This window comes from Papio anubis, chromosome 11 (assembly GCF_008728515.1).
Source record: "Papio anubis isolate 15944 chromosome 11, Panubis1.0, whole genome shotgun sequence".
Classification (NCBI taxonomy): domain Eukaryota; kingdom Metazoa; phylum Chordata; class Mammalia; order Primates; family Cercopithecidae; genus Papio; species Papio anubis.
In genome coordinates, this window is record NC_044986.1 from 94518240 (window position 1) to 94542545 (window position 24306).

The following is a 24306-nucleotide window of genomic DNA, read 5'->3' on the forward strand; positions in this document are numbered from 1 at the left end:
TATCCAGGCTCATTGTAATCAAAATTTCTGAAAACTAAAGACCCCTCACCCTCGCCCCACAAAGTCTTGAAAGCCCTTCAGTGAAACAACACATTACCTTTAGGGTAATAATTTGAATGAAGTGACTTGTCCGAAGCCATGGAAGCCAGAAAGAAGTGGCATAACATTTTTCAAATACTAGGAGAAAAGAACTGTGAACCCTTCTACACCCAGCAAAAATATATCCTTCAGGAATGAAAGTAATATAAGGACATTTTCAGAATTAAACTAAACTAAGATTTATCCCCAGCAGTCTTGCTTTCAAAGAGTTGCTGTAGGAAGTCTTTCAAACAGAAGGGAAGTGATTAGAAAACTTGCAATATCAGGAATGAATAAAGAACAACAGAAAGGGTGAATATCTGAGGGGACTTTTGTCCTGGGTGTTTAAAATTGTCTTTGATATTTGAAACAAAAATTATAATATTTCTGAAGTAGTCCTGATATGCAGTAGTGATATTTGAGACAACTGTTTCATAAAGAATGAGTAAAGGGATGTAATTTTTAGTAGGGTTTCTGTATGCCACTTGAAGTAGTAAAATGTTGATACTAGTAGACTGATAAATTATGTATATTGTAATCCCTAGAGCAAGCACTAAAAAAGTATAACGAGAGGCTCAAGGAACTGTAGATATATTAAAATATAATAGTAAAAATTCCTCAAGTAGCCCACAGGAAGGTAGGAAAGGAGAAACAGACAGAAAATTAACTATAAAATACCAGACTTACATCCTAACATTATAAATAATCACATTAAATGTAAATGCTCTAAACACACCTGTTAAAAGATTTGCAAAATAGATATAAAACCACTATGATCCAAGAATATGCGTCTGTAAGGAAATCACTGTTCTTTATTTTTTTGAGACAGACTGTCACTCTGTCGCCCAAGCTGGGGTGCAGTGGCAAAATCTCGGCTCGCTGCAGCTTCCGCCTCCCAGGTACAAGCTATTCTTGTGCCTCAGTCTCTTAAGTAGCTAGGCCTACAGACTTGCACCACCACACCTGGCTAATTTTTGTATTTTTAGTAGAGACAGGCTTTTACCATATTGGCCAGGCTGGTCTCAAATTCCTGACCTCAGGTGATCCACCCATCTCAGTCTCCCAAAGTGCTGGGATTACAGGCGTGAGCCACCGAGCCCAGATGAAAATCACTTTCTTATAATGACACATTATGCTAAAGATTATCTATTAAATAATCTGCAGTAAATCTCATACTTCATGGCGAGATTACAGAAGCTTTCCCATTAGAGTTAGGGACTAGACTAGAACATTTCTATCACAGCTTCTAGTCAACAATTAAGAAACGGAAAGAAATAATGGAATTAAGAAGGAAGAGATGCAATAGATTATTATTATTATTATTATTATTAGAAAATCCTAAGAGAACCTACAAACTTAAAACTGATGAGAGTTCAGCAAAGTTGCTGGATATAAAATTAACATGAAAACTACCCATTTGTCTAGTAAAAAGTGAGTTTGAAAATGTGATAGCAGTGAAGATACTATTTACATTAGCAGCAGTAGCAACAAGAGTTGTAACTAAGAACATGTTTATTAAAGGTCTGTAAGATTTTAATAAAGAAAATTTCAGAGCAGAATAAAGGAAGACCCAAATAAATGGTGTAGCATACCATTATGATCTTGGATTGGGAGGCTGAATTTTATAACAATGTCCAAATTAATCTACAAGTCCAATGCGTTTCCGTTTAATATCCCTTCCCTCACTTTTTTTGGGAATGGAACCTAAAATTTGTATTTGTAAACAAATATCCATAAAGAGTCAACATATTCCTGAATACAGAGTAGTTGGTGGTTAGGGAACAGGAGAGATAGAATTCCTGCTATGGTAATTAAGTTGGGATAGTAAGGGCACATGTATAAAGCTCAGACGTGGCATTACAAATCAATGGGGTTAGGGAGACTTTGGCTCTACAACAACAACAAAAAAGCCAAGTGTGCTGGCATGTGCTTGTAGTCCCAGCTACTCAAATGTCTGGGACAGGAACATCTCTTGAGCCCAGGAGTTCAAGGTTACAGTGTGCTCTGATCATGCCACTGCACTCCAGCCTGGGTGACAGAGAGGAACCCTTTCTCAACAAACAAACAAACATTGGTTTGTGTCATCTGAGATGCTGCAACAACAACTAAAAAGAAAACAAATCAGTGGGGTAAGCATGGACTAAGTAAGAATGTTACTAAGATTATTGGTTTTCACATGATAAAAATGAAAATAAATGTAGATCTTGACCTTCATGCTAAATGATTAATTTCAGTTAGATTAAAGATATAAATATAGCAAGTAAAACTTTAAACACTGTGGAAGGATATATCAAAGAATATCTTTATCTACAGAGTAGGCAAGATTTCTTGAACAAGACTCAGAAGGCTACTATAAACGGAAAGATTGACAGATGTGACTACATTAAAATTAAACAAAACACCTTCTCTGTGTAGAAGATGTCATAAACATAGGGGAGAAGCTGGGCTACAGACTAGGAAAAGATATCTTCAACTCACATAGCTTAGAAAGGTTTAGAATCCAGAATATGTAAAGAACTTACTAGTTCATTTTGAATTTAATTTTTGGTTTAGGTTTTTAAAATAATGCTTAGTAGAAGTAGTAGAAGTAGAAAAATTAATTTGATTTTATTTTATAAGTTATGATAGTTAATATTTATTGATAATGTACTACTCTTTTAATATGTTGTTCTTTAATACTTTGATCCTTAGAGCAACTCTGTGAATGAGATGATATTTCTGTTTTATCTACTTTACAGTTGACAAAACTTAGACTGACGGAGATTAAATATTTTGCCAAAGATAATACCTTGGTCTGTGTAACAGCAGAGTCTGTGATCTTCTCAATTGTGCCACAGTTCTGGTTAAAGATGAGAAAACTGAGGCTAGAAAATGTATGGAGATGTCATATGTTGAACTTTGCCTAACAGTCTTTGTCATTTGGAGCCAGGATGTTTAGATTCCACTTTCATTTCTATTGTTTCTGAAGTGTTTTTTGCTTTGTTTTGTTTTAGTATAATGCTTCATCCCAGCAGCAAAGAGAAATAATTAAAAGTAGGAGCCTGGATAGGCGGCTGCAAGAACCAATAGTATTAACAAAGTGGAGACACAGCACCATTGTATTGGACACTAATGACAAGGTAGGACTGTTGAGATTTTTGACAAGTTCTTTGCATTGTATTGTACAGTGAATTGTAACTATTTGTACTAATATTTCATGTATTTAGTAAATATTCTTTGCTAGAACATTTGATTTCTTTTGAACTAATTTAAGCTTTTGATCTGCATGTATGTTGAAACGTTACTACATTATTTTTTCTTTTATCAAATTGACTACATTTTTATGTATTTAGCATCAGTTTGTCATGAAGTAAGTTTTGGTTTTGAGGATTTTGGTTTTTGCACAATGGACTGACTTATCTGTGGCTTACTTATCTGTGTACCTTGATACATTTGATCCTAGTAGGTGACAGATTTTTCTTGCTTATCTTATTTTAAAGTCACATTTCTGTTATCCTTTGTCTTCAGTCTCTAGGAGGTTTCATAGGGAAGACATTTAATTAATTTTCCTCATCCCAGGTAATACTGGAATTATATTCCCTTTGTTTCTCTAAATGCTCTCTGTAGAAAGCACATCTTTTATCAATCTGAGAAGTAATGTTCTCTGTTTCAAAAAAGGGTGAATTTTAATGCAAACATTAAAATGGATGTTTTAAACACTTCTTTACAAGTTACTTATTTACAGTGTGGCTTCATTTTGGGGATAAGTTGGGAACTTAGTATGAATTTGCAGAATATTGGGCATACTAATGTTGAAATGTAAAGGTTTTTTAAATCATCAGGCTTCTTGTAGCATGATTTACAGTTTTTCTGTAATTTTTAGGTGTGTTTGTGAAAACAGGATGAACTATCCCTATAGCATATTTCATTATGTTTGGATACTTTAAGTCCTAAATTCCTTTATCAATAATCTCAATTGATCAGTCAAAACTAGTATAATATTTTGGTACTACAAGTTACTATAAAATTGGTCTTTGTTGAATTTAAAGGTGGAGTGTTAGAAACAGTATTCTTTGTGTGTGTAAGATGGACTAATAGAAAACAATGAAAGTGGCACACCTGTTTCTAGCTTCTATTTTGTAAGGATCTTGTGTTGAATGTAGAGACTACATTAAAGGAATGACATTCTGAGTCTGTGCTATTGAAGATATGCTTGAAAATATATTAGTGTTGAGATTAATCTAGGTAAGTAAAACACCTAGGGATTTCTAATAGGAAAAATTCACTCAACCAAGAACCAGATTACAATTCAGGATAAATAGGAATCTCCCAAATGCCATATATACTGTTCTAAGGCAAATCATTGTTGAACCAACTCTACCGCCTCTTCATACTGGAACAAATAGGATGATTATTTTGATAATTTATTTAAAATTTCTTACTCCTTTTTCTTTTGTTTTCAACATCATAAAATATCAATCTTACTCCTTTTTAATCTCTCAATTCATTTTTTAAAATTATTTTTCAATCTATTGCTTTAAATAACTCACATGCAGTTCTTAGTACATTTCCTCTTTCATCTCCTTGTCCTAGAGTTGTGAGAATATGATTTTTTTGCGATTAGAGATTCACTTAGTTTTGGTAGAATTGTCTTTTTTACCCCCCACCTTACCCTTTGCAAACAAATGCATCAGTCTCTTAACATAGGGCAGTTTTTGAGATTCTGAAAAAGGGACTGACTACCAGAACAAACTAGCTAATATGTGATAAGGGATGAAGTGTGTATAACCTGAATTGTAATCACAGCAACCTAATACAGATGCTCTGCAACTTAGGATGAGGTTATATCCCAGTAAACCCACATAAGTTGAAAATACCATGAATTGAAAATACCACAAGGTGAAAATGCATGTAATACACCTAACCCACTGTACATTGTGGCTTAGCCTAGCCTACCTTAAATGTGCTCTGAACATTTACATTAACCTACAGTTGGGCAAAATCATTCAGTAACATGGTACACTGTAGAATATCAATTATTTACCTTTGTAATCTGTTTACCCTGGTAATCAGGTGGCTGACTGGAAGCTGGGGCTACATGCCTCTGTGCAGCATCATGAGAGAGTGTCATATTGAATATTGTTAGCCCAGGAAAAGATCAAAGTTTCAAGTATGTTTTCTAGTGAATGCCTATCACTTTCCCATCACCTTAAAGTTGAACAATCATAAGTCAAGAACCATCTGTTACTGTATAGCAGATGTTGTTGTGATGACGTCCTAATTCAGTTTACAGATAACCCTGGAGGGGTAGGTGTGTGTATGTGTATGTGTGAATGCATCTGTTTCTGGCTTTTTTTTTTCTGTTTTTACTATAACTCTTCATAGATGTATATGATGTATATTTATATGCATATATCTAAATATAGATAAATGTATACATGTAAAATTATTTCTTGTTTATAATAGTTATAATTGTTGCACTTACATTATTACTGTATTTGTGGTTTTTATTTCTGTGGGACTGAATGTGCTATGAAAAATATAATTATCATTTTATTCAGTTACTTATTTTCTACTTTATGGATCATCACATCTTCCCTCTTTCTCATACTGTTTTACTATCAGACAGTCTTAGAATCAAAAATTGATCTGACGTTGTCAGAAAAAAGTAAGTAAGATTTGGACCTTAAGTTAAATTTCTTTGAAGTTTTTTATTTGATGTGATTTTAATATTTTCTCCATTAATAGTGCCTTGTTTGTTTGATTTATAAGCTTGTCCCTTCAAGGGCTTCCATGTAAACTTTTACTGCTGTTAGTTTCTATATTTACAAACTGTGTAGGATGTAAACCTGAAGACATTTTTCCAAATGAATAAATGTTGAGTTAATGGTTTTTGCAAGTGTTACTTAAAACAAATTCCCAGGGTCGTTGACAGCACCTTCTCCAGCTTCATAAACGTAGAAAACTAGAATGATACATACATGGAGATGAATGTTCAAAGGAACTTTTTGGTTTGATAGAAAAAATTTAATAATAGGTAATGGTGTATGATTTAAAACATTCTCTTTTTCTGAAATTATTCAGAACATCTAAGGAAATGGAGAAAATTTAAGTGGAGGTGGGCTGTTGCTACCAAGAAAAGTTTTTCAGTCTTACCCTCCGTGAATAGTCCTATCAACATCTGTAATAGAAATCACATTCTGTGTTTTAATATTGACAAAGCAGACTGCTTAAAAAAAAAACCACGTTATTGGTTTGCTCTTATGATACTGTTGTAGGCTTAGACATTAAAACTTCTTGTTTTCTGGGGAATTATTAATATTTAAATCTTAGGTTTCTTTCTTGAATTTAAAATATCTTATTTCTCATTTTTGAAAAGTTTTCTATAAATTACCTTAAATACTAATAGCAATTTAATTTCTTATATAACTTTTGACTAAAATTAAATTCCCGTTCTGGCATTTGCCAAGTTATTTCTGTGACCTTGCCTAATCCTGGGTATTTATACTTACCATACCAAGAGCAAGTTAGTATCATGATTATAATGTATTTATCTGGAAGTGTTTAAGTTTTACTTATTTTAAATATGGTTAATTCAGACTGATATAACATCATGATTTTAAGGCAGCACATATCATTTCTTTTGAGTAATTCCATATGCATTATTTAAATTAAACTGTAATTGCTATAAAAAGCGCCATATTTTATAAACTTTTAATAGCGTTTGTAGTTTTAAAATCATTACCTTATTAGCTTGGAGCTGAATATAGAACGAAAATAACGAGGAAAAAATTTGTTATTCTCTCTTACTAAGCTCTCCCGCTGTGAGTAGAGGCAGAAAGATAATTATATAAAATAGAGTAACTTTTTTCATTACTTATTTCTTGTAGGAATCTCCAACTGCCTCAAAACCCTGCTTTCCTGAAAATGAGTCTTCTCCCTCCTCACCAAAGCACCAAGATACAGTTAGTATGATAGAAGCATATCTTACAATGTAGTTCAGTTATTTCAATCAATTTTAGCAAGTTAATTGACTCTTAATGTAATGTTTAAATGGGCTTCTATTAAATGTCATTGGTTTTTCTAAAAAATCACAATCAAAATAAGTTTAACAGTCAGATTTTATTGATTTAAAAGTCTCCCTTTTGTTTAAAATATGGTATCTTACATGATTAAATTATATACCATATTTGTAAGTGATGAACTTATATTTGTTTTTAAAAATAAATATAAAAATTCCCAGACAATACTATCAAATTATACTTTACTCTTTTTTTCCTCAGGCCAGCAGTCCAAAGGTAAGAACCTATCCTCTCCTTCTTAGTGGGCATAGACACCTTCATTTTCTGTGCTGTAAAATATATTGCCAAGTCTGTGCCAGATGAATACTGGAAATAATATAGCTCAACTGTAAGTTCTCCTAAACTGGAAAACCTCTGTGTGACTTCTCTTAAGATACCTGTCTTAACTCTGATGAAATTTTACTTGATTTCTATATTTATATTCACTCCCAGTCTTCTCTATCTGTTGCTGATCATGCTATTCCCCTTCAATGGCTTCTGGGTTTTTTGTTGTTGTCGTCGTTGTTTTTTAAATAGAGACAGGGTCACACTCTGTTGTCCAGGCTGGAGTGTAGTAGAGCCATCATAGCTCACTGCAGCCTCAACCACCTGCCCCTCCCCTACCAGGCTCAGGTGATTCTCCCATCTCAGCCTCCCTAGTAGCTGGGACCACAGGCATGCACCAGCACCCTCTGCTAATTTTTTTGTTTGTTTGTTTTTTGAGACAGAGCCTTGCTCTGTTGCCCAGGCTGGAATGCAGTGGCACGATCTCAGCTCGCTGCAGCCTCCACCTCCCGGGTTCAAGTGATTCCTCTATCTCAGCCTGCCAAGTAGCTGGGATTATAGGCATGCACCACAACATCTGGCTAATTTTTTGTAGTTTTAGTAGAGACAGGGTTTCACTATGTTGGCCAGGCTGGTCTCGAACTCCTGCCCTCAAGTGATCCACCCACCTCAGCCTCCCAAAGTGCTGGGATTGTAGGCATGAGCCACTGTGCCTGGCCCTCTTGGGTAGTTTTTTTTTTAAATTTTTATGGAGATAAGGGGTCTTGCTATGTTGCCCAGGCTGGTCTCGATCTCCTGGCCTCAAGTGATATGCCTGCTTGGCCTCCCAAAGTGCTGGGATTACAGATGTGAGCTACCGCGCCCAGCCTGTTTTCTTGTAGAATGAAGCCCTAAAATTCTAAATGAGCATGACAAGGCTGTGCATGCTCTGGCTCCTGAGTGCCTCCACCACCTCATCTCATATTTCCTTTTCCCTTCTTGCTTGTTGTCTTGTCACTCCGCCCTTCTCTCAGTTCCTCAAAGGAGCCTGCCTTTCAGCTCAGGGTCCTTGCGTGTGTCGTTTCCTCTGCATCCTGAAACATTCTCCCCCACATGTTTGCCTGGTTAGCTTCTATTCATTCATCAGGGCTTAGTTTGAACTTTACTTCCTCAGAGAATTTTATTCTAATTCTCTAGGTTAGGTAAAGTTTTCCTATAATACTCCTCATAGTATTTGATTATATATTATTCGATTACATAAAATAACTTGTCATTATTTATTTCTTACAGGAACCTCCAATTCTCTATTAATGTCTGTCTTCCCCCACCAGACAGAGTAAAGCTTTATTAGAGCAGAAACAGTTACCCCAGTACCTCCAACAGTGCCATATAATAGCTGCTCAGTAAATACTTGTTGAATAAATAAATGTTAAAGCTTTTTAAAAGACAAACTTTTATTATGGCTTCTCTAGTTTATGAAATTATGACACACTGTTATTGATTGGGACACTTCAGATTTCTTAGAGGTAAAGATTTTCACAGACACTGTTTCATTTTTCTAACTCTTTCTCCATTCCCTAGTGTAATCTGGTCTTTTTGGTGCTAATCAGGGGTTGTACACATTTCCTTCTGATGTTGGCTTAGGCAGTACCCCTGCCTAGAGTGGGCCTTGCTTTTTCTATACATAGTTAAATCCTGTACCTCCATCAAGATGGACCCTTCCAGAAGGCTTTGTCAGACTAACCGTTAATGTTCTCTTATTTCTGAACTCTCAAGTCACTAATTGCATTTAATAAGTGCAAGTTATTATATGTACTTCTAGTCTCCCTACCAGGTGGTAAACTCCTAAAAGAAGTTTAAATAGAGGACAGATACTTATCTTTTGCATTATTTGCACAATACTGGGTACATAAACATTACATAAACATTACGTAACGATAAAAGTTAACATGATTTTGGTGGTTTTGGCAAGAATTGCCATATGAATCTAAGGCACTGTTACTACAGTACTCTAATCTGTCCGTCTAGAAAAGGAGAAAACCCTTTAAAACTATTTTAAATGTAGGTAATATACAGTTCCCACAAAGATCTTTTACGTATTATTTTCATTTTGTTAAAAGAGAATTCCTAAGTAATCCTAGAAACAAAATTTTTTAAATGTTCCACATGCGGTTACAAGGACTGTTTGCACATTATTTCACCACCCATTGATCCATTTTCTGAAGTTTGACAGCAGCTAGACCATGCTGGACTCACAGTACCCTCTGATGGCCATCACAGGGAACTGCCTCACCAATGTTTCTTCTGTTTCAATCTTTTTTTACCTTTAGGTGAAAAAAACAAACCACTGTGTTAATTCTACCAGAGGTGGTTCTGTTTTTCCATCACCAGACAGCATTCCTTTTTTCCTGAATGCTCTGTCCATGCTGTTGTGCCCTCCCATCGAGGTTTCTGCCCTCTGGGATGTCTCTTCACTCCCTCTGCCCTCTGGTTCCTCCTCTGCGCTTGCATGGCTTCTAGCAGTCTTGCCTCTCTTTCTCACTCTTACCCAGTTACTTCAGGGAGATATTTCCCTCTTTCTTTGCGAGTTAAAATCTGATTAGTATAAAGGCTTAGTGATAAGAAAGAAGGAAGCTACAGATTTAGAAGGGGAAATTATATATAATCATTTTTAGTTCCCTAATGTCTCTTTAAAAATCCCTGCAAATTGCTCGTCTATCTCTTTTAATCAAACCAGATTTAAAATTTCATCCCTTAACGTAAATTTTAAACATGTTAACTTTTTCTTCTTTTCTAATTTTTAAATGGTTATTGTTACTTTTTGTAGTCCCTTTAAATCTACTTGAAATAGGCAGAATATACATTTTTAAAAAACCAATAATATATTTTTCTACAATTTGACTACAATATGGATTAAATAGGTTTTTTGGGCTGCTCTAAGAAGCTATTCTTTATTCGTCCCAATGTACCTATGAGAATATGCATTTTAAATTTCCCAATTACTGAATACTGAGTAAAGTTTTAGAATATGCATTTTGGAAACGAGCTTTGATGTTGTATGTCCACTTATGGTATTAATATGCATTAATCAATTAAGAGAAAAAGACATTTTAAAATTTAATGATTATTGAAGTATTAATGGACAAGTTTGCTTATTTTTTTCATTGAATATTACTATTCTAAGCCTTTTTAAAAAACATGAATGTTTATTTTTATAACCATTGGCTCTTTAAAAAATTTATTTTTATTGAGATAAAATTTATGTAACATTAACCAGTAACCATTTTAAAGGGTACAATTCAGTGGCATTTAATATATTTACAATGTGTGTAGCTATCACCTCTGTTAGTTATAGGACATTTCATCACCCCAAAATAAAACCCATACCCATTAAAAGTCACTCCCCATTTCACCCTCCCCAGGCCCCTGTCCTTGATAACCACTAGCCTGCATTTTGTTTCTATGTATGGATTTACCCATTCTGGATGTTTCATTACACTGGTGTTTTTTCAATGATCTAGGTATAATTGTGCAAGTTTATTTGTTCTATATTTTAAAAATCTCATTATTACACAGTTAACTAAAGATGAGGATTTTGAACAGGTATATTGATTTTGGTGTATCACACTTGTTAGCCTAAATTGAGAAGTACCTACTTTACTAAAAGAATGCAACATCGATTAGAAATTCTGGAGCCTGCAAAGTAATTATGAATCTGTATAATTTTTCCGAGATTACCTAGTAGAATTTGAAGTTTATTGTTTTCTTGCCTATTAGGATAGAATAATATTGTTACTCAATTTAACCATAATTTGCTAGTCGTTATTAAAGCATTCCTGCTTATTTTTAACATAAAGTTTCTTTTAGAGTATCAAATATTTAGACCAACAAATATTCATGTATAAGTTTGTATATATTTTATGGGACTTAAGGTATTTTTTATGAAGCTTTTTTGGTAAGCAACACAAAAACATTGGGTGATTTTGACACATATTATGTAGAGAAAGTATACTAAATAGTATGAAATAAAAATCTGTTTAAATTTTTTTTTTTTTGAGATGGAGTCTTGCTCTGTCGCCCAGGCTGGAGTGCAGTGGCGCGATCTTTGGCTGACTGCAACCTCTGCCTCCCACGTTAAAGCAGTTCTGTGTCTCAGCCTCCCAAGTAGCTGGGATTACAGGCGCCCTCCACCATGCCCAGCTACTTTTTGTATTTTTAGTAGAGACGGGGTTTCACCATCTTAGGCTGGTCTTGAACTCCTGACCTCGTGATTGCCTGCGTTGGCCTCCCAGAGTGCTGAGATTACAGGCATGAGCCACCATGCCCTGCCTTAAATGTTTTTCCTAACTCTTACCTGTGTATCCAAACCTATATTACCCATTTGCCTATTTATTTTTATGTCAAATTCAAAAACTTATTTAAAAGTTAAAGCTTTCTCTGTTACTGACCCTGTTATATTTCTTTCTTGTTATAGTACTGTTAATTTGTTGGTAAATTACTTCATCATATATGTATTGAATACCAACTACATGCTAGATACAGTACTAGACAGTGGTTATTGATGAACATAACAGATGTGGTTCCAACTTATGGCCTAAAGGAGTGGATAATGAGTAATAAAAGTAAAAAAAAATACATAATTGTACTTTGCATCAAGTGTGTCTTAGTCCATTGGAGCTGCTATAGCAAAAATATAAACTGAGTGGCTTATAAACAACAGAAATTTATTTCTCACAGTTCTGGTGGCTGAGGGGTGGTCCAAGATCAAGGCACTGTTAAATTCACTGTCTGGTGAGGGCACCTTCCTGGTTCATAGATGCTTCCTTTTTACTGTGTACTCACATGGCAGAAATAACAAGGGTTCCCTTTTATAAGGGCACTAATTGCATTAGTGTGGGCTTCGCCTTCATGACCTGATCATCTCCCAAAGGCCCCACCTCCACGTATCATTACATTTGATATTAGATTTCAATATACAAATTTTGGGGGACACAAACATTTAGTCTGTAGTAAGTACAGTGAGGCAAACAAACGGGCAGTCGTAAATAATGGGAAGTTTACTTAAAAGTGGTCAGGAAAAGCCCTGAAGTAACGTTGAAGCGGAGATATCACCAGCTACCCAGTTGCTCAAGCTTGGCAGTTTCCCCAAGATCTATGCTCTCGCCCTCACAAAAGTCCCTGTCAGTTTTGTCTCCTGAATCTGTCAAATTGGGCCCCTCTTCTCTCTCACTGCCACCACATTCAGGTCTTTATCATCTCTTATAGTAATGATTAAAATAGTTTTCTAGTTGGTCCCTGGTCATGGTACCCTTTCTTAGTGCATTCTTTCTGCTACCTCATTTCTTGCTACTTCACCTCACCCAAAACTTTTGAAGGAATTTAAAGCCCTTCAGATATGAAATGCTGTCTTTAGCCCCTGTGCCTTTCACTGTTGGTTGTTTTTACCTCCTGCTGTTTCTGTCTAGCGGACTCCTGTTCCTTAGTTCAAGTGTCAAGTTCCCCAGGAGGCTGTCTGATTTCTTTCTCTCCCAGATTGAGTTAGGCATAACTTTCTCATAGCACGTCTCACATTGTATGGGAATTGTTCTTTGTATTTGTGTGTTTTGAGTGTAGCAAATTTTGTTCTTTACGTTCAAGTTAGTGATTAATACTTAGAGCATTAGTACTTGGGTCTTGATCCCTGTGACCATTTGATGAAAGTTCTGGACCTTTTCTTTGAGTGATGCATATATACATGCGTGGTTTTGTGCCAGTTTCGGTCCATCCATTGATTTGGGTGAGAATCCCTGATCCTAGACTCTTCCTTCTCATCCTTAGGCTTAGGCTGTCTGTCACTACTGCTATTCCATTCATTTTTCTTCCTGATTTGATGCCTGTGTTTCCTTCCTGCCTCTGCTTTTTTTTTTTTTTTTTTTTTAATAACACAAATTCAGCTGTGGCATTTTTAAAATGGGCTTAATTCCCACCTCTCTTGCCTTTCCAATTCCTGTGCTCCCTAGCTCAAGTAATCAGTGCCCATCCACTCAGATTAATGTTGTTACTTAGTTCCCATATGATTAAAAGATTTGTTTTCTCCCTGCTTTTAAGGGGTGCAGGCGGCAAATTAAAAATGATCTTATTTAACATCTTTTGTAGCTCCCTTGCTGTGATCTGTTGAAAGTCAGCCCTCAACATGAGGGTTTATGAGAAAAAGAAAAAAAAACTACACCTACTTACAATTGTGTTATTAATGTTTTTGTTGAGGAGCAACATAGTTCTTATGAAGAATATCAGACTTGCATATCTAAGGAGATTTAAGCTGTATTTTATGAAAAAATTACAATAAAACTTCATATGGGCCATTTCCCAAGTCCCCAGTATACCAAAAATGTAAATTGACATAACAGTTTGTCAGCTTTGTCTACAGATGTCAGTTTTTATCAGACCAGACAAAACTTTCAGACATTGGTAGAAAAATAATAATATGTTTATCTCTCATGCAGAAAAATGTATATTTTCTGATTAAAGTACATTGAGAAAATATAGCGGAGTAATCAGTTAAATAGAATTGGGAATATTTCTTCCTTGTGAGAGAGTGCGTGTGCATGAGTGCTTTAGTTGAATTAAAATTGACTATTTTCTTACGTACAGACAACGCATGGACTCAGCTCATTTTAATTTCATTTGCTTCTAGGAAACTAAAGCAGTGAGAAAGTGCGTCTTGATTTCCATCTGAAAGAATTTTAAGCTAACATTAACTTTAGTACAATGGTTTTTGCCTTTATAGGGTTTGATGATAAAGGTTGTGTCACTGTTTTTGACATCAGCTGGCTAGTAAATCTAGTTTATCTAGAGCGGAAGTCACAATCTGATAATATGCTTAATAAAGCACATGCTGAATTTTTTATGCTACATTAAGGCAAGTTCTCTACATCATACCAGTTAACTTTTGAGTAATGTATTAAATACAGACACTGTATTTGGTCTACCTATTTTTACATTTTGACAAAGTGAGTTAGTATATTGAATAATTTTCAGATTATGTAGTTGTAAAATAGCAGCAAAGTAAATCATTCCTTTTTTGTAGAATTTATCAAAAGTAAATCATTCCTTTTTTGTAGCTTTGTATTACTTTGAATAGAAAGACATAAATTATTTTTCAGTGCTGCTTTGTTCATATAGAAATCTAATTTCATAGCAAAGTATCTAATAGCTGCTGTGACTTAAGGAGAAAAGGAAGTGTTTAATTATAAAATTAAGAAAAAACTACAAAAGTATTAGGAAAGTAATATTCTTAATATATTCTAGAACTATGCATGTTACACATTGACTAATCTTTTCTTTTAAGCTAATTTTTAGAGAACGAGACCGTATTGGTTCAGTCATATGTAAGAACTTGGACCTCATTGTCTATGTAAGTGATGTATAAACAGTATTACTCTGTTCCATAGGATCAAGAGAAATATGGATTATTAAATGTAACAAAAATTGCTGAAAATGGGAAAAAGGTTCGGTAAGTACACAAGTCATTAATGTTCTTATATGATTCATCTGATTGAAATAAATTAAAAATTCTCAATATAATTATTTTAGTATAAACAATGGGTTCTGAAGAATCACCATTTGTTTTCTATGTAATCACATATGTAAGATTGTCATGAGATTTATGAAAAATTTTCTTTGTCTTGACATATTTCCTAAGTAATATTAAGAGGTAATGAGGCAGAGGGTTCTGAGGATGCATTTGCTTTAATTTTTTTTTTTCAGTAAGCAGTAAATGTATATGGTAAAAAACAAAGGTAGACTAAGTATTGAGTGAAAAGTCAGTCCCCCAGCCATCTTTTCTTCCCCTCCTCAGAGGCAACCAGTGTTAAGTCTCCTGAATTCTAGTGCTTTCCTGCAGAGATAGGATATATATGTATATGTTTGTATGTATAGAGATTAATTTTCTAAACATCTTTTCACAATTTATCTTGGAGGTGGTTTCACTTCTTGCTTGTAGAGCTGCCACATTGTTTTTAAATTGTTGCATAGTTGTATATTGTTTGGCTGTACTATATAGTTTATTTACCTATTATTTATTTGCAAGTTTTTAACTACACCTGTCTGTTGGTAGACATGTCAGTTGTGTATCATTTTTGCTAGTACACGTAATATTACATTTAGCATCTTGCATGACTCATTTTGCAAGTATGCAAATCTGCCCATAAAATAAATTTTATGAAAAGTGGAATTGCTGGGCCACTTGCAAAGTCATTTCGACAGTGTTCCAAATTGCACTGATACTGAATCTGTTTCTGCCTCCAGTAGCCGTGCATTCCTGCACACCTTTCGCCAGTTTAGTATGTTGTTAAATTATTTGATTTTTGCCAGGAGAGAGAAGAGGGAAAGTGATGTTTTTATTTGCATTCCTTTTTAGTGTGTTACGGTATCATAAACTGTTGGTATTTCCTTTTTGTTGAATTGTCTCTTTATACCCTTTGTCTGTTTTTCTATTGGATCGTTGGATTTTTTGGTTAATGTGATTTAAGGAAATCCTAGTGATTTAAGGAAATAAACTCTATGTAATGTAAGTTGCATTTAAAGAGTTTTAAATTAACATGTAATTGAGTTTTTTAGGTTTGCTTTCGTGGAAATATTTTTTGTCAGACTTTGGTAGTTAGATTTTTTTTTAAGTGCTCTGAAATAGCTTTATAAATACTACAATTATGTATCCCTTAAACTGTTCTTTGGTAGAATTCAGTTGTGAATTGAGTCTTTATTTTTCTTTCTCCATTTTGGGAATATGTGGTGCAGATAGCTCTTTGACTACTTTCTTTGCTTTTGTTGTTTTCCTATGATTTAGACTTTCGCTACTTTTGGAATATTTTTTTCAATTTATATTTGCCTAAGGAAATCATCTATTCTATCATCTTCAAATTTATTTACATAGAGTTAAGCAAAATCTTCTTTAATTTCCTATGTATTAGTGGTTCTTAAACTTTTTGGTCTGAAGTTTCCTTTAAATGCTTAAAAATTACTGAATATTCTAAAGAGCCTTGGTCTATATCTATAACCTTATAGGTTATATCTACAGATACTGTGAGAAATTAAAACAAATTTTAAGGATAATTCTTTAAAAAATAACCTATTACAAATTGACACAAAAATTTTTTGAAGAAAAACTATGTTTTCTAAGACAAAATTTCCATGAGAAGAGAGGCATTGTTTTACATTTTTTGTAAATCTTTAGTATTTGGCTTAATGGAAAACAGCTGAATTTTCATCTCTGCTTGCAGTCAGTCTGTTGTGACATATTATTTTGTTTGAAGTATGTGAAAAAAATCCTCCCTTTCACAGCTAAAGGTGGAAAATGGAGGAATGTTTTAAGATATGTTCAGATAATTGTGCATTTTCCTGCTGCTCCGAAACTCTACAAATGGTAGTTTGTTGAGGGTTGGTTGTAGTGAAGACTCTGAAAAACTACAGTGAACGGTTCATACTCAGTTACTTTAAAAACTGTTGGTCTTTGTTGCATCTGAGTGAATCTTTGCCCATGCTTAATTTTATAATATCTTGTAGGTCATTTGTAAAATACTAGTTCATTAACTTTGCTCGTTTCTCAAATGTTTACACATTTTATATTTTAATATAAAAGAATCACACATCAGTGCTATCACAAAAGTATTGGGAAATTGTCAAATCCACTGTAGCAGATGCCAGGTATTCCAAAATTCTACTTTCTGTTTGAAAGCTTCAGTTTTTTTTTATGATAGGTGGTAAAAAAAATACATAAGTTTGCTATCTTAACCATTTTTAAGTGTACATCTCGGTGGTGGTAAGTATATTCACATTGTTGTGTAACAGATCTCTACAACTTTTTCATCTCATAACACTGAAACTCTATACCTACTAACACTAATTCCCTCTTTCTCCATCCCCTAGCCCTTGATAACCTTTCTGCTGTTTCTGTGATTTTGACTACCTTAGATATTTTGTATGAGTGGAATGATATGGTATATGTTTGATTGTTGTGACTAGTTTATTTTGCTTGGCGTAATGTCCTTGAGGTTCATTCATGTTGAAAGCTTTGTTGTTGTTGTTGTTGTTGTTGTTGTTTTTGAGGCAGAGTCTTGCTCTGTCGCCCAGGCTGGAGTGCAGTGGTGTGACCTTGGCTCACTGCAACCTCTGCCTCCCAGGTTCAAACAATTCTCCTGCCTCAGCCTCCCAAGTAGCTGGGATTATAGGCGTGTGCCACTACGCCCGGCTAATTTTTGTATTTTTAGTAGAGACGGGGTTTCACCATGTTGACCAGGCTGGTCTTGAACTCCTGACCTCAAGTGATCCACACGTCTCAGCCTCCCAAAATGCTAGGATTACAGGTATGAGCTACCACGCCCAGCCTCATGTTGAAAGTTTTAATTTTTTATTGCCTATAAATAATATTATTTGTTTTCTTTGAAAACTTCATTTATTTTTAAGGTAATGTTTGCCTGCCACATATCCAAGTCTGAATAACTATAGTATGTACATCAGTTGTTTTTTCAGGAGAAAAAATTGGGTTCCAGGAAAAAAAAAATGTGACTAATTCACCTTGCAACTAAGTCACACAAGTGCTTAGTCCTTGAGATAATGGTCATTATTTCACTATTTAAATATTCAATATTTGTTCTCAGATATATATTTACTAGTTCTACAGTTTTTCTCATTTTGAAAATTGAACTAAAAAAGCTTACTTAAAGTGGAAATAGGCTAATTTAAGTATTTGTCATAGTAGGGAGTCAGTAGATGATATCTAAAGAAATAGAAGACTGAGAGTATAAAATGAATTTACAAAAAATTAAAATACTTCCAAAATATCTTGCGATCCAGAAAATGAAATAATGAAGACAGAAAAAGCACCATCTATAATACCAATATCAGTAAATGTATAAACTCATCTATTGAAAGAAAAAGTTGCTCAGACTGAAACATAAAAAAGCAAAACTTAACCAAATTTTATATATAAAAGAAACACCAAAAGATGATTGAGAAAAGTTGAAAAAAAAAAAAAAGCAATAAAGTATGTTGAAGGTATAGAAAGTAAAGCAAGACTAGGGATCTCAGTAGCAAAGTTCATCCCAGCGGGAGAGCATAAAGCATTACGAAGGTAGTATTTAAAATGGTAAAGCATATGGAGAAGTCCACAGTGAAGATGTAATTATAGGAATCACCATTTACCAAATAAAGTAGCATTAACAAACATAAGCAAAAAAACACAGGAAATAAATGGAAACATAGAAACTTAGTAGTAATTAACTTTATTTCACTTCTCTTAATCCATAAAGTTCAAGTAGACATAAAAAGTAATTTTTTAAAAAATAGGTCTTATTGATAGATACTAAATTCTACATTCTGAAAACAGAAAATAAACCTCCTTTAGAGGTTTTTATAAAGTTGGCCATATGTTTGGCTGTAAGGAAAGCTTTAATAAATCCATGCGGTAGACAGATTTGACATTCATTTTAGCTTCCTAGCAACTGTGTCCTCATCATATAGGGTAATTTTAATTTATTTTCCTACTTGTAAACACTGATTCATACCTTCCATTTGAAAAGTACCATGCTAGGCCTGAGGTAGATAAAAAAATAAAAACTGTTTTCTTTTTTCAAATAATTTACAATTCCTATGACAGAAACATTTACATAAAGATCTCTAATATGATAAGGGAGAAGTTGAGGGGAATCTGGCTGGGGTATAGTATTCAAAAGCTTTAAAGTTCTAAATGGGTCAACTGATAATAGCATATGCTATGTGAGGCGTACCTCTGTATCTGGAGATAGCATAGTAGGTAAGTGGACAGTTTCTTTAAAAGCCCCGTGTTACACCAAAGTCTTAACATTGGTTACCTCTGGAGTATGGATTGAAGGAGAAGAAATGGGATTCCCTTTCCTTTACACATTTTGTATTCAGAGTTTTTGCGCACCATATATGTGTTGCTTTTGTAATATAGGAAACTTTTTTTTTAATGTCATGTGGTCTATCAGTGTACAATTATCAGTATGCTTGTAATGTACCTAGTACCTACTACCTGGGTACTCCAACCCAATTAGGGGAAGGCAGATCACCAAGAAATGTCAAACAGTCTGTGTAAAGAATTAGGTGAGTAAGGGGAAGTGTGTTTGTCTGATTTTTACTTCTGAGTAAGAATTCTTGACAAATACAATATTCCATTTGTGTGACTTTAAAATAAATTAGTGTCTTTGATCACAAAGTGCTGTATTAATTTCACGTGAACATAATTACCTGCATCATTCATTCATAGTTATTTGTGATAACTTACTTCTCTGATTAACTTCATTTGTTTTGGGGCCTTCATTATCAGGTTTGAACCATAAAATGACTATAAATTTCATTAGTATCTATCCCCAACAAAAACAACTAAAATGTCAACAAGGGCTGTAAATCGTAGATAACATTGATAAGAGCTAAGTAGGTGTTAATTTTTTGAATTTGGCTGAAAGAACTCGAGATTGGAGCTTTAATCGGTCATCCTTATAATTACAGAAAGAACTGGTTGTCTTCTTGGGCGGTGTTGCAGGGTTCTTCTTTACTTTTTACCAAAACTCAAGGAAGTAGCACAAGTTGGGTAAGTATTTCTTCTCTTTGGAGATTTTATACATTTAAATTATATGAATAGTATTGTACCTGAATTTCAAAAGGTAATTTCCAGAGTCCTTTTAGTTACAGCTAGTGTGCAAATAAAAATAAATAAAATGTTCTTAAAGGTTCATTTTAACTTATGAGAGAAAAAAAGGAGTGAGTAGGACAGTCTAATCAGTGGTATTATTAAAATCAATAGATTCTGTTTTATCCATTCAACTGAAAAGTGGGCTCATTACTTGGGCATTATAGAGCAAATACATTTCTTGATTCATTTTCAGGATATTAAAGCTTTGCTGTGTTTGTGACTCTGCTCCTTCAGATATTTAGTCAGAAAATAAGCAGTAATGTGGCAAGCTGTATCTTGAATTGTGATCTGACCATTGGTTACGAATCAGTGTTTCAGGTGTCAGTGTCTGGTTTGTCAGCCAGCTTTCAAAAGAAAAAGAAATGTCACCATTACTTTTGGGATTTTGAAGCTTTTTACATATTTGAGTGCTTACTATCATTACTCTACTCTTCAGTTATTTGTAATACAAACATTAAAAATTATAATTTGTGACACATAATAGCTACATTTTTTGAATGCTCATTATGTATCCTACATATGTTCTCGGTGCAGAGGATTGTGTCTATATTGTCTCCTTAACGCTGGGATAGCTATTGCTCTGATCTCGCCCTTCCCCCATCATAGATGAGAAAATGAGGTATAAAACAGTTAAGTATAATAATTTGCTCAAGGTCTTACAGCTACCAAGTGGCAGATCTGGGTTTAGAACTTTGGCTTTTTGGCTCTAGAATCCATGTTCTGGCTATTTATGAAAGTTTTTGGTAATTGAATTTGAAGTGCTAATGCTCAAGTAAAATTTAAAATAAAGGTATTCTGAATGTATTTTGTCTACCTCATATTCTACCGTAACCAATATTTTATTACAATTAATGAGTTTCTTTAAAATTAATACAAAACCTATGGGTCTTATGTTTGATGAAAGAAAAGTCCGTTTATAAAATTTAAGCAAATTTTAGTTGTCCACATTTATCATGCAGCCATGCAACATGGTTCTGAACCCCAAATGCCACAGAACATGTTAGTCCTCAGCTTCTCTGATGAGGAAACCTAAAAATCCACATGAATTGAGCATGGATGTGGATATTCTAGATAGTTCCTTCTGTTTTGCTTTTCTAATCCTTTAATTTGCTCCCTCTTCGGCCATTCCAGTGGAAATGACCTGTGAAATGGTTGAAATTCTGGTTTGATATATCTTAAAGTAAATGGATAATTATGTCTTTCTCCTTTTCCCCAAGGTGAAACATGTGGGGCTCTTTCGCATTAATGCATTTCTAGAGCACTGTGTAATTGTTTCTTTCTTCCTACTTATGGCTCAACTTTTATTTGAAATTGAGTGAAGAAAATGGATGAAAGAAAAGGAATGGAGAAGCAATAATAGATTAATAAGGCATTTTTGAAAGTATCTGAAGACAGCTAGATAGTGATCACTGATTTGATAATTACTGATACTTAAAGTTTGAAGGTTGTGGCAGGTACAGATGAAACCAGTAGACAGAGCATCCTATAGGTGGGCAGGTTTGTACGTGATTTAAATGAAATGAAAACTTTGAATTTAAAGATGTTAAATGAATACCTTCTAGTACATAATCGTTAGCACAGGATGGTAACTTTTTTTTTTTTAATTGAAAGTTTTCACTCTAGAAGATCTTACATGATTCAGAACTCATGATTAAAACTAGTACTGACAAAGGAGGTGAGGTATTTGTGTTTATCAGCCAAGGTTGTATTACTGTGTTACCATGTAGCAATAACCAAAACATAGTTTAAAATTTACCAAACTAATTTTGAATATTTAGAATTCTCAATGAATTTTTAATTATAGGGAGTCGCTATTTTAATTTTTATCTTTCAAATGACATCTTATTACTATTGATATAGTATTAATAATATAATCATTTCAGATAGGTATAATTTAAAAAAACATAACCACACCATTTTATAGTCTCAGTAAAGACTAAACAAGATTAAAAATGTGGTAAAATGCTTCGTTGTACAGTCAATTCTTAATTTGTATTTTATGACTAATTTTAAAACCTCAGACTGTTTTGCTTTACCCATCGCTACATATTTAAGGGAACGAGAACTAATTTGAATGGCCTAAGTAAAAGGAAGTAAGATTATTTAAAAATCATATAAGTGTGTATAATGTATTATGACCCCACAATATTCATAAATAACAAAATTTAGAGAAACAAGATGCTCTTTAACTCTGGAATTGGGATTATTGAAAGAAATGTTAAAGAATTCTAGCCTTGTTGATCTGCTCAGTCACCAACTAGATCTGTTATAGGTAAAATGTATTCTCTTTATACAGCAGAATCACATCTTATCCGAGGATAAGATTCTAAGGCTAAAATATAAGCCAAAAAACCAACAGTCACTTCAAGTGAAAACTGCTCTTGAATATTCCTTAGGAAGATGCTATACAGAAGCTGATCTCTAGCAGAGCCTGTATTTCCTTTGGTGTTAGGAGGAATAACTTTTCCTTCAGTCGAGTTTGAATGGCTTATGTTAAGGGGCCACATTACAGGAGAAATCTGTATAGTTCTTTAAAAATTAGATTCACACTTAGTACAAAAACTTGAGATCCACTTGAGGAAACAGCAGGTTCAAATCTTGTACTCACTAGAGGGCATGTACTCATTGATGGAACACTGAGCAGAGTCACCCACGCTATTCAAAGTTCTAATTTTTTAAAAATTATTCTTGGTTTGTATTGATTTTTTTTTTTCAGACAGTAGATGGTTAAAATTGAGTAAATGAAATGCACAGAGGCTGCATGCAATTTCGCTTTATAAGAAATATTTTACATTGGTGCTGCCTCATCCAAAAATCTAGTGAGCCTTTTCTTCTCCTCTAGGGCAGATACCTTCCAGTGGTTTTCTGGAATGGAAAACAGTTACCTACTGGATTGCTGTATCAGTAACATAAACTTACATTTGCTTTTTTCTCACCTCATTTCACCTCGGAAATATATGTGTGTATGTTTGTTTGTTTGTTCAACAGACCTGAAAGCCTGCTGTGTTCTGGGCATTGTTAAGCTTTGGGTTTAGAAAGAAATAACATGGTCCCTGTCTTCAAAGCTTACGTAGTAGTGGGGAAGACTGACAAGTGAACAGGTTCAGTGTAACATGACATATGTTGTGCTTCTTTTCAGTTATCATTCACAATATTCCTTGAGCATTTAAGAAATCAACCCATAAATATTGGTAGTTATTCAAACATTCATTTGTACATGCTTTCAGATTTCTAAAAATAGTCACTCTTTTGGGCCAGATAATTATTTGTTGTAGGGGGGCTGTCCTGTGCACGGTAGGGTGTTTAGTAGATGACTAGCACCCTGCCTCTAGTTGTGACAACTAAAAATATCTCCAAACGTTACCAGATGTCCCCCAGAGGACAAAATTCCCTGTCTCCTACAGGAAGTATCAGTGTCCTAGAGGAAGGGAAAGGCAGGTGAGATGGTAGGGCTACTCCCAAGAGATGACTTGGAAAGGGACACCAGAAGATACTACTCAGCAGGGCATGAGGAGGAAGCTAGGGGGTTTTGGACAGGGTCTAATCTAGATCGTGAAGGGCCTAACGTGACTCCTGTCAATGGCTAACACAAGTCTGTTTAAGATAAATTCTATAAAGCATTCATCTTAAAAATAAAACATAAATTTATATAATAATCATCAGGATAAATTCTAGGACCTTTGCAAAGATATTTGGAAGTTGAGCTTTGCTTGTGTTGTATGTCTTCATATAGAGTTGTATCTTTGTCGTGTCTGGTTCCATTATGCTTTTCTCTTGTGTGTCATTTTGCTGTTGTGCATTGTTATGACATCATCATTTTCTTCCCTTTTCCATCAAGTCCTTCTGCCAACAAGGCTCAGTCTCTGAGCTCTTGCTTTCGCTGCTTTCTTCTTGGAAAAACTCTGTCCGTCGTCGGCCTGCTGTTGCATATGTAAAGTCTGATCCTGTTTCAGCTGTCACTGTATGTGTTCCTGTTGCATGCCCTTTGCCACAATAATTATGTTTTCTTTGCCATGAATACGTTGGTGGGGAGGTTGATTACAGTAGAGAAAAGTGGGACTAGATTTTGGAAAATAATAACTAACAAAATGTTGCCAGCTATAGTGATTGCATTTTTTTTTTTTTTGCAATATTCCATGTCATGTCATTGTATTTATATTCAATTGCTATATCTTACTTGGTTTCTTGTTTATATCTTAGCTTAGAGCTAACCATCTACAGCGTGTATAATGACAA

General features: G+C 34.3%; 1 protein-coding gene across 7 annotated transcripts in view; it reads left to right on the plus strand.

The window, feature by feature from the left end:
• The window catches only part of ARHGAP12 (Rho GTPase activating protein 12), a 124109-nt gene that overhangs the window by 83353 nt on the left and 16450 nt on the right, over positions 1-24306 (plus strand). For 3 of the 7 annotated variants that reach the window (XM_017962677.2, XM_017962674.3, XM_017962680.2), the window contains 5 exons: positions 3072-3197; positions 6948-7022; positions 7341-7355; positions 14813-14874; positions 19887-19968. In XM_017962677.2, coding sequence (XP_017818166.1) covers positions 3072-3197; positions 6948-7022; positions 7341-7355; positions 14813-14874; positions 19887-19968 — 360 coding nt within the window. The remainder of the gene's footprint in view (positions 1-3071; positions 3198-6947; positions 7023-7340; positions 7356-14812; positions 14875-19886; positions 19969-24306) is intronic. The other 4 variants (XM_017962675.2, XM_017962678.3, XM_017962676.3 and 1 more) reach the window with 2 other exon arrangements.